Raw genomic sequence first — 11,587 nt, 5'->3', positions numbered from 1 at the left:
GCATGGCCATCATAATTTTTAAAGCCATAAAATAATCTTACTTTTAATGTCACCAAGGCAATGAAATATACACCTACTTTTATTATCAAAATTTTCAACACAAAAAGGAAAAACTTACTAGACTACACTAAAGTTAAAGTTTATGTTAAGAATAAATAAATGTTATTAAGGTCTATTTTTGATCTCGTCTCTCTAGATTTTTGGGAACAATAATAGGTTTTCGAAATGGTCTGTCTCTGCAACCAAACCTCAGTTGCCCTGACTCTTTTCTTCCCCCGAATCCACCCCCCAGTCTTCTCGGTTTCCAGCCCTGCAGTCTTCTCTCTGCTTCCTTCTCAACAATAACTTCTGTATTGTCAATATATTCCTTATGCATGTCGTAAAAAGCCCTGTCAGCTGCTGATGTTTTTTCAAACTCTACAAATGCATACTGCTTTGATTTGCCCGTTACTATATCTTTAACTAAACGACAGTGCACTATTTTTCCAAATTTTGAAAATTCCTTGACTATTGTCTCCTGAAATAAGAAAATTTAATAATTATTTTACCAAAATTCATCTTTAGCTGTAGAGTCTAGACTCTAGTAGGTACAAAAATATATACTAAATTGTATATTATATACCTACTAGAGCTATAGATGAATAAATTTGTTAACTAGTATATAAGTTAAAATAAGTCAATACCATACCAAATTTTGAAGACACAATTTGCTAGCAGATTCCTATTTAATAGTGTTTGCATCAAGAATTTATAACACACATATAAGCACACATACACTAGCTTCATCCATTATATTTTATAATACTGTTAGGTGATGACTTGGACAAAGAATATACATTAAATCTATGTCCATACTTATATACTACTATTATTTAATGCGAAAGTGTGTCCGCCTGTCTGTCTGTTAAAGTTTCATGCCCAAACAGCAAACTGCTGAACTGATTAAGCTGAAATTTGTTATGTAGATACTTTGAGTACCGGGAAAGTACATAGGATACTTTTTGTCACAGAAAAATGTACGGTTCCGTGCGATAAACGAGTTTTGGCGCAACGGAGTTGCGGGCGTCATCTAGTCATTAAAATATATACTATGTAATCAAATCAAATTAAAATCGTATCAAATCATATTATTTAAATAAAATATATTGATCCTGTCTATAACAACTTACCTGAGTCGTTCTTGGATTGAGTCTGGCAACGAAAATGGTATGGTGTGGGTCACCCTTCACCAGTTTGTTTGGTACATATTCCGAACTTAACGCTCTCAGAATTCCTCTGTCGTGAGGTTCCGTATCAGTACCTAAAATACAAAGTAATTTTTATGATTAAGAAGTAAAGATATGTACTTTGTTCAATAAATGTTGGTAAAACTTATTAGATACGGTACTTACCATCTATGGAACCAATTTTTATTGGATCATAAACTTTCGCAGCATATTTTCTGAAGTTGTCCTCATTATCATACGATGTATCATGCATACTTTACCAACACAATCAAAATAACTTAATATATTAATATTTTCAGTTAATGTAATGGTTAATGTTGAGGTTATTTTATTTGTAATTATCTTTGAACTTTGACATTTTATCTTTTTTTTCAAGTGCGGAGAACCGTACCAATTACCATCGGAGTACGGTACACAGCGTTTACCAGGCAGTGTCCAGAAAAAGGCGGAATAATAGAATTTTTGAAATAAAAAATTATAAATTATAATATTATCATTCATCAAGTTCCAAAATCCAAAGTGTATCTAATGCTACATAACAATCTATCTTTAATTTGTATATACCTAATGAGATAGCCATTGAGATCATGAGATTCGGATTCCACCATCATTGAAGCAATGTTAACTATCCGACAAATAAAAAATCAGAGACCCTGTTTCACAATTAATCACAATCTACTACTTATTCGTAAGCAGCAACTTGTGAAAAATTTTATGCTAAATGAACCCCGTCACATTAGGTCGTATTCATAACTCTTAGGTTACCAGAAATATCAGCTGCTTCATAAAACTGAGAGCTTTAATTTTATATGTAGTCAAACTTTAGAACAGTGGTCCCCAACCTTATTTTTCATACGGGCCACAAAAATGTTGTTTGGTGTCGCGGGCCGAAACAAAAATATTTAGGGTTAAAAAATAACCTTCTCAAAAAATAACGGTTTTAAAGTGGAAAAAAGTTTGCGATTTTACAACGACTTTACATTAATTTGCCGGTAGGCGTGAATTTTATAATGTTTAAAGGCCGCGCCAAACCGGAATGGCAGCGGCACAATAGACGTAACGACCAGTAGTTCGACTGCAAAGAGACGGACAGGTTTCAATATCTGTCAAATTCGTCGGGTTTCACTAGGATTATAAACGTTATAAGTCGGCATACTCTATAATTCTGTCTACTCTGGCAGCGGCGCGGCGTGGCGAGCACATTCAGTGTCATATGATTTTAAACTTTATCTTCATTATTGTAATTCATCGCATCGCTTGAGAAGTCTACGGCCACCGTACATACAATAATGAAGATAAAGTTTAATTGTGGCTCTTCACGATGGGCCAGCGTAGTGGGCCATCACGATGGCCCAGCGTGTGGAGGACGTAGTAGCGTAGGATGGCCGATGGCGCCAGCGCTGGCCGTGGAATGGCGGCGGTAACGGTTTTTCGGCCGCTCATCAAAGGATGATGGCCCAGCGATGGCGGTACGTCTCTACACGTTGGCGATACGACAGTCGGTGCCTGACCGCGGTCGAGTGAGGACGTCGTAATTCGTATTACAATTTACGAATTTCATTCAAAATGACGAGTATGTGGTCTCATAATAAATAAGAGGGGCCATATAATTAATTAAAATCATAATGTGACACTGATGGCCCCTCTTCAAGATGGGCCAGCGCTGGGCGATCGAATGGCGCATGCGATGGCTATGCAATGGTCGCAACGCCTCCACACGATGGCCTTGTTCAGTTGTGATCTAAACGTCGTTCAAGATGGACGTGTAAGCATTAGCCATTGCGGCAATGCAAAACGCGCATTTTTAATAATTTATGACTTCACCAGATGACCCGGTGAACTTCGTATCACCTCCCTCCTAATATGAACCTTCTCTTAAATTCTACGATAATTATTTCGAGACTAAAATTAAAATAATGGTTTATGGTAGTGATGATGATGTCAATGATGAATGTAATAATAGCATAATATGCCTTCCGTTCTTAAAACAACGCCGAAACTCCCAAAATTGTAACTTTAAAGAGTCAGGAGTTATGTACATATATAATGTAAAAGCTATAATAATTATTGTAAAGTTTAATTAACATCCGTTCAGTAGTTTTGAGTAAAAGAGTAACAAAAGTAACAAACATCCATACAAACTTTCGGCTTTATCATATTAATATAGTTTCATTCATTATGAGACTAAGTACTCGTCATTTTGAATGAAAATCGTAAATTGTAATACGAATTACGACGTCCTCACTCGACCGCGGTCAGGCACCGACTGTCGTATCGCCAACGTGTAGAGACGTACCGCCATCGCTGTGCCATCATCCTTTGATGTGCGGCCGAAAAACCGACACCGCCGTCATTCCACGGCCAGCGCTGGCGCCATCGGCCATCCTACGCCACTACATCCTCCACACGCTGGGCCATCGTGATGGCCCACTACGCTGGCCCATCGTGAAGAGCCGCAATGAAAGTCCTCGCCGCGCCGCTGCCATTCCGGTGTGGGGCGGATCCCTAAGTGCCCGCGAGTTGCGGACACTTGGGGATAGCATCTAGAATCTAGGCAAAAATTGTAAATTATATCCATCATAGGGGAGGGGAAGGTGCTATTTGTGTAGTCATGGATGATGGAGACCTAGTAGGTTTTTTACATTAGGTAAAAGTAAAGTAAAACTGATAAAAAAATAATAACAGCTTTTTTATATTAACGGTGGGTTCAGAAACTGCAGCCATAAGTTTTGAAAAAGAAAATATATTCAGAAAATTGCTTATTTAGGTAAATTATCGATATATTATTATTATTTTAATATATTTTAGACAACAAGGACTAAATAATTTAGTTTAGTGCAAAATAAAATATCTGCGAAGCTTACTTAGGAAAATATAATGCTTTGTTCAAACCTACACGACCAAGCGACTGCGAAGCGGGTGCGTCAAGTTGTCAAATATGTGTTTTGAACTTTACAAAAGTCAATGGTTTTGAAGTGTACATAACTAGACTTCTTTTTTAAAACCATTTGACAACTTGACGCTCCCGCTTCGCAGTCGCTTGGTCGCGTAAGTTTGAACTTTGAAGTTTGAACAAAGCATTAATAAGCTTTATTTTTTTTTATATTTTAAAATGTCCTCAGTGCTTTTTAAGGAAGCTTCTTTGGGGTACACCCAATGAATAAGGAAACAGATAGAGGCGACATAACTACAAAAAAGTGTGGCCGGCGCCATATTGCCAAGAACTAAACATGGCGGTCTATAGTGATGGGACACTCGGTTGATATTTGTCGAGGACATCGATAAACTAACATGTTATAAGTGAGCGACCTGTTATATTATATATTATATTGATATCAAAAATGATTTTTTTTATATTATATAAAAAAAATATTATTTTTGCCTATTTTGTCCTATGTATTATAGTACATAGAGACAAAATAGGCAAATATGTTTTTTTTTTATATAGGAGCCTCCTTAATTTTAATAAAACTATTTAATTTATTTTAAGTTTATTAATTATTATTTAAGTTGCCATTATTGATATCGGGCAAAAATTACCAAAAAATCGGACAAATACTAGTTGTACTCGCGCACGAAGTGTTTACAGTTTATTTTAATTTTACCATCAATTATTATTATTATTAAAGTATGTATACAACTGAGTATTTTGTGAACATTTCAAGTGCCTATTTTTTTCGCGATATATCGAGACCGATATTGATATTTTTTCAAATATCGATGTATCGATATATCGATATTTTCTTTCAATTTCGACATCCCTATAATACGACACTTTGACAGTTTATGTACCTCGGAGAACCGGAACATAAAATGGCGGACCGGCCACAGTATTTTGATTTGGTAGAGACAATTATGCCGAGTCTACTTATAAAAGTCAATGGGTACACCCCTATCTAAATCTGACAGATCCGATGACATTTCAATATTCAAAAAATTTTTTTTAACCCACCGGCCACCACATGAGAAATCTGATTTCTATACCTACCATGATAACTAGACACATGTCGGAAGCCTATAAACAAGCTGTCTGAGAAACGCTTTCGAGCTTGTCCCGAAATCCCCTCTTCCCGTCCCCAACTATTATATTTTTTTGATATCCATGAACTAACTATATAGCTAGTAGATGGTGGTCACTTAAGGCTAGGTTATTCCAAATTCACGACAGACAGACGACCTGCTAATTTAGGAATAACCTCCCCTTAACTAAAGCTGGCACGAATCACGATCAACACATTTACACATTGCGCTTGTGTAGTGTCTGACGTCTGTGAATAAGAGCGCGGCGAAAAGTCTGCCCGTCTCCCTCGCGCGCGGTCTATCCTATAAGCGTGAAGAGGACATTAATTATTGTTTTTCTTTTGCTACTGTTTATAAATAAAGCGTGATGTAACAAATCAGCACAAGTCACCAGAATATAATAAAGTACTCTGTGCGAGTCACCAAGTCTAGAGTTTTTATAAGTATAAAAACATTTATTTTTAAACTAGCTGTTGCCCGCGACTTCGTCCGCGTGGACTTCAGTTCATAGCGCGCGGTGTCAATAAAATTGGTGTCAAAAGCTTTTTAAAACCCTGGTACCCCTTAAATCAAAATACCCAAAACAGCCGTGTAGTGTGCACATAATGTTTTTTTTTAATTAAACTTTTTTATACCTAAAGCTTATTTAGCGTTACACAACTTAGCTGCATAATGCATTACACAACTTTAGCTTTGTCCAATACCCACAAACTATTTAGTATTTATTATTGGTAGACTGTTGTTTCTGATATCTATGTTGGTACGTGAGTTAATTAATAACATGTTTAACAATCTAAATATACATAAATGAGCAAGCGATAACGCGATCTAGGCGACTCTTGGCGCCATCTGTTCCAGTTTTTGGAACTAACTTAATTTGAACAAATTTACACTTATACACCCCCTTACAACCCCTTTTCCAGTAAGAAGTAGCCTATGTCCTTTCTCAGGCTTTAGACTATCTGTGTACAAAATTTCATTACAATCGGTTCAGTAGTTTTGGCGCTGTTTTTTTTTAATTTGATATCTAAGTTGGTAGGTGAGTTATTAGTTAATAACGTGTATAACAATCGAAAGAATCGAAAATCAGCTCAACATGGTACCACCTCTTATAGAAATACGCATGAGCAAGCAATAGCGCGATCTAGGGGACTCTTGGCGCCACCTGTTTTGAGTTTTTGGAACTAAGTTAATTTGACCAAATTTACGCATTTTCACCCCCTTACAACCCCTTTTTCCAGTTAAAAAGTAGCCTATGTCCTTTCTCAGGCTTTAGACTATCTGTGTACAAAATTTCATTACTATTGGTTCAGTAGTTTTGGAGTGAAAGCGAGACAGACAGACAGACAGACAGAGATACTTTCGCATTTATAATATTAGTATAGATATAGATATACCTACTGTATGGTGAAATTGCTTAAGTGTGGGTACTGTGAACATGCCAGCTTTAGTTATGATCTATAAAATATTATGATCCTAGATCCGTGGTCCCCAACCTTTTTTTCATAATTATGGGCTAAAAACATGACGTCTTTGTTTTGGTTTCGCGGGCCGTAGCAAACATTTTTTAGGGTGAAAAAACGACGCGGGAGAGCCATGCTTCGGCACGAATGGGCCGGCTCGACCGGAGAAATACCACGTTCTCACATTAAACCGGCGTGAAACAGCACTTGCGCACTTCGCCCCCTTATTTCATATGGTTTTTAACATGAAGTCGCTAGTTAAAAATGTTATTGCCCCTGACATTGCTCAAGTGACAATCCCGCGGGCCACAAATAAAATGCGGCCTGCGGGTTGTGGACAGCTGTCCTAGATTATACTTATTTAAAAAAATAAGTGAAGAAAGCGATTATAAATAGGTAGAACAATAAAAAAATTTGCAACTTCTTTTGTTTTATTATGAGATTATGGACCATCATCCTCGGAGACCACAGTTCCAACTAATATGTTACATAACAAATCTAAAAATTAAACTCATATAGTGAATCGAAAAGCATGACGTTCAAGTTGTAACTGTTATTTTTAAAATTATTTTCAAGTCATGTCTTGACATGAGCATACTATTATTACATAGTCAACATATCAGCTGTTGTCATGTTGCAGTATTACTACTTGACAAACAATACATAATTTGTCCATATTGTACAAAATATTATACTCCACTCGGGCTAGCTTGTCGCTAGCGGTCGTTGACTCCCTGTCAAAAACTTGTCATTTTCCATATAAAACCACGATAAACAATATCTGACACTTCATTGTCAATCATGGTATATATGGAAAATGACAAGTTTTTGACAGGGAGTCAATGACCGCTAGCGACAAGTTAGCCCGAGTAGAGTATAATCACAAATACTTTGTTTATAAAAATTTTCTTAACCGAATACCAAATATAAATATAAATGTCTCAAATAAAAATAAGCCCACATTTATTATTGCTGCTGAAACAATCAAGTCAAAAAAAGGGAATCAATATGAATGAGATATAATTTTTAAAATGTTACAATTATTTGTGTGCTTTTAAAATATATATAAAATGTAAAGCCCTAAGATACATCGAAACTAGTCCTCGTATTGCTATAGTTTTCACGGATTCACCGTTCACACGACAATGAACCACATTTTTCACAATATAAATGCTTTGTTGCTCCAAAATTATATACTTGTAAAGAAAGTTATTAGTTCTATACTAATCAAATTAATTTCTCCCACAGCCATTTTATAATAGGTACTTACACATTGTTTGTGTATAAAAATTTAAGAAACCAATTTTATTTTCTTCTTCTTCTTTAATGGCTAGCTCAGTGAATTTTATTGCTGTTTAAATAGATTCCAATTAACATTCTTAAGCCAGAAAAATTGCAAGTTCCTATCAGTTCTTATGAATTTTGACATTCAATATGCAGTTTTGTCTTCTGTCTTGAAGTAGTGAAAGACTGAAAGTACTACCTATTGTAAACCAAACCTTGATATTGTCTCAGAAATGCCTACAGATGAAGTATAAAGCTAACAAACCATTGAGTTTTATGTGTAGGCTGTAGCAACAGAGTTAAATTAAAATCAAATAATAATTGAAGATGTGACTGGACGAAGAAGTTAACTAAGATTTTAAAAACTGACTTTTTTCATAAATGGAGGCTTTAGGACCCGGAAAATTATTTAAAATATAAAAATATATAATATAAAAATGTGGATTCTGTTTAGCTAGATGATAAAATGGATAAGTTATGTTGTAAAATGTTTGTTACCCTCTTCATGCCACCTACGTGTACTCATGTCCTGAATCACAAAAAAAACAGGTAGTTGATATTATCAATGGATATTATCAAATAAATTATCAATGTCAATGGGTACTTGCATAAAATTTATCACATGGCTTTCCTAGTCATTTCTCTCAACAGTTTTCATTAAGCTCAAGTTCACTTTTATAAAATTCACACAGTTCAATGATTTGAATTCCTACTCATGGATTTTTTTTATAGAATAATATTTTACAGAACCCTTTCTACTTTTAATTTTAACAATATAAAACATTAAAATAATATAACAATAATGTTGTTAGGTGCGCAAAGATGGTTTATATTCTATGGAAATTACTGCAATAATATTATTTTGTTTGCCTTTTCAGGCTCTTTCTTCAAACTAAATAATGTGTTGTGGTTAATAATTGGGTTTCACTAGTAAGAAATGTATCATGTTATAAATCTAGTATACAAATATTAATTATACTCAAGTATATCAAAATAAGCCAGAAAAAGAATGTGGAAATATAAGAAATTATCCCAAGTGTTTGTGTACAACACCAATTAGTCAGATCCCAGTGTATGTAAAATAGCTGCCCATGTAAATTACTAACGATGCAGGTCTCAATATCCTCAATACAATTTCTATACATAAATTATTACAATAAAGTAATGGAATTTTTGCAACATATTTAAAAATACATTTCAACTTGTATCACTGTCACAGTATTCATCGGGAGCACAGAGTCAGCGAGTGCTAGTTCAGGGAGGGGGACTGGCCCTCATCCCATACCACATCGATACTGGGCCACTTTGTCTGTAGACACGTTAACATAGGGTCCGTGGTGGCGGCCCGCATGGGGCACTCCAGCAGCGCCGCCCGGCCCGTGCTGTACACGACACGACCGCCGGGGTTACTGCGCGAGAGTCCGTTGTAGTGGTGCAGGGTGAATGTGTCTGGGGCACCACGCTCACAACCCGGAAAGAATTCATCCATAAATGCACTTAACAGTATAATACCTAAATTTTCAGAATCTAACTTTCGTCTCATCAATTCTACATACTCTGGTTCACTAACCAATTCAGCAGCACACAGAACGTCCTGCAGAGCAGCAGACGGGATAAAATTGTTTCCTTCAGGGTCAAAGGATCGGAATATCCTCTCAGCGGATTCTCCAACTGTTTCAGGGGCAGCGAGCCTTCTCTCAGTAGAAAAAAGTACAGTCAAATGAGTTTCAGATGCTAGGACCCATACCGGATGCTTTGGATTTTTGTAGAAAGAACCGACAGTGCAGTATTGCATGTGTTCCATTATGGTAAGGAAACCTATATCATTTTGTTTTTCGATTCCTCTGAGCCGCAGTCCTCCCACTACCTGATCGTGGTCCCAGACATGTGCGACTGCTCTGCCAGTTAGCATTAGATTAATGAGCCCCTGTGATCCGTAACCGTAAGTCGAGTGTATCAGAGGATCGGACAGCTCAGACAGCTCCGCCTCAACAGCTTGCACTCCCTTGCTTAGAATAACACTATATAACAACAGTAGAACACCATATTTATCTTTGAGTATACGAATATTCCTTGTATAAAATGTTTCCACTTCGGATATCGTCTGAAAGGAATGCACCTCAATTCTTCTGTGAAAACTGTCAATGGCGTTAAAAGCCTGTTCTTCTGCACTGACATTGAGACCGGAGCTCGACTCTGCTTCCGTATCAGTTTTGCGACAAACGGCAATATTGTATTTGGGAACTAAACACTGGCTTAAAATTGTACACACTGCCCTCACAAGTAGGGAATTGCACTTCTCCGATGTCAAATCTTGAAGACTATGTCCAGGAGTCTCGGATAACAAAATTTTAAGGAGGAAACCCTGTACGGGCGCAATCGCGGCACACGGCCCTCCCTCCTGCTGGATGAGAGCGCTCGGTTCGTCGGGACTGAAGTGGAAACCCTGCGCCCACCGTCGGAACACATCTTCCTTGACGTTAGCACCCCACAACAGGCGACGCGTGCTGGCTAGCTCGCTTGCTAAGCTCGTTGTGCCAGCGCTCATGTTATCTCTAGTCGTATGAGTAATATGCTCGAGGGATTTTTGCCTTCGAAATAGCTGTTCAGCGTCTGTGCATAGTTTACACCATCTAAAAATAGGAATAAAGCGATTAGATCATTGTTTTCAAAAATTTTATAGGTTAACTATTTCAACCTTTCTAAATGTAGGAAATAGAGCATAAAAGCAAATTGTATAACAAAAAGAATATAACCACGTAGTTATTACTTACTGAAAATATGAAGGTCATGTGAGTTTAAAACATTTGTTTTAACAATTTATATTTTTCGTATTAAGTCAACAAATCTAGTCACTTCGATGGCATCCTTTACTAAAAATAAAGTTATAATATCAGCTTTTCTAGTATTCTACGAAAAGAAAAGCTTACGACATTAATGGCTGCCATATTTTTTTAAAATAAAAAATAGCAACATTTTACATTTATTTTCATGTCATTGCGATCCGATTCACGGACAACTTAACTGGTTAGAAATTTAATGTTTTAAATAATAATTTTGTAAAGCAGTCGTTACATTATAATTATTTATAGTACAAATAATTGCTTAGAAATATTGGAATTAAACCTATGCACAAATTGCACATACAATATGTTAATAAATCATATTAAATACAAGTTAAGCGCTTATTCCACTTGTCCTATATAGAAGTCCTAACTAGGATCCTACATAGGAGACTAATTAGTTCCCTTCTTATTCCACTTGTCCTAATTTAGTGACTAAATCAGTTATCATTTTGGTCAGACGTCTTCCTAATGGCTCCAGTTCTATCAAAGAACAAAAAATTGGTCTTCTCATAGGCTTAGCTGTTGGCTCAATGAAAATAAAAATAAATAAAAGGCGAAAAAGATGGTTGAAAGAATTTTTGCTCCACGTAAAATTATGAATTATGAACTTTCTGAACTACTTGGAACCAGCAGACTTAAAAAATTACCTACGAATGTATTCCAGATCTTATAACATAATATAAATCATAGACTAAATAAATAAAAGGCGAAAAAGATGGTTGAAAGAATTTTTGCTCCACGTAAAATT

At 36.2% G+C, this 11,587-nt stretch overlaps 2 protein-coding genes across 2 annotated transcripts; both read right to left on the bottom strand.

The window, feature by feature from the left end:
- Positions 1-117: 117 nt before the first annotated feature.
- Positions 118-1,543, bottom strand: LOC121729727 (U11/U12 small nuclear ribonucleoprotein 35 kDa protein-like). The gene is made up of 3 exons (XM_042118335.1): positions 1,392-1,543; positions 1,170-1,300; positions 118-517 (listed from the first exon to the last, which is right to left on the bottom strand). Exons 1-3 carry the CDS (start codon positions 1,477-1,479, stop codon positions 173-175), a joined length of 564 nt encoding a protein of 187 aa, XP_041974269.1. The 5' UTR covers positions 1,480-1,543; the 3' UTR covers positions 118-172.
- Positions 1,544-8,584: 7,041 nt separating this feature from the next.
- On the bottom strand, positions 8,585-10,952 carry LOC121729621 (ubiquitin carboxyl-terminal hydrolase MINDY-3 homolog). Its single transcript, XM_042118191.1, has 2 exons — positions 10,768-10,952; positions 8,585-10,626 (listed from the first exon to the last, which is right to left on the bottom strand). The coding sequence occupies exon 2, from the start codon at positions 10,539-10,541 to the stop codon at positions 9,243-9,245; it is 1,299 nt and encodes a 432-aa protein (XP_041974125.1). The 5' UTR covers positions 10,542-10,626; positions 10,768-10,952; the 3' UTR covers positions 8,585-9,242.
- Positions 10,953-11,587: the final 635 nt, after the last annotated feature.

Source organism: Aricia agestis, chromosome 8 (assembly GCF_905147365.1).
Source record: "Aricia agestis chromosome 8, ilAriAges1.1, whole genome shotgun sequence".
In the NCBI taxonomy this organism is placed as follows: domain Eukaryota; kingdom Metazoa; phylum Arthropoda; class Insecta; order Lepidoptera; family Lycaenidae; genus Aricia; species Aricia agestis.
This window is presented reverse-complemented; position numbering and strand designations above follow the sequence as displayed.

Coding starts and splice junctions, on each gene's coding strand:
- LOC121729727 (XM_042118335.1), bottom strand. CDS start 1,479: ATGCATGATACATCGTATGATAATGAGGACAACTTCAGAAAATATGCT. Junction 1,301..1,391: donor AAAAATTGGTTCCATAGATG/GTAAGTACCGTA, acceptor TTTGTATTTTAG/GTACTGATACGGAACCTCAC. Junction 518..1,169: donor TCAATCCAAGAACGACTCAG/GTAAGTTGTTAT, acceptor TTCTTATTTCAG/GAGACAATAGTCAAGGAATT.
- LOC121729621 (XM_042118191.1), bottom strand. CDS start 10,541: ATGAGCGCTGGCACAACGAGCTTAGCAAGCGAGCTAGCCAGCACGCGT.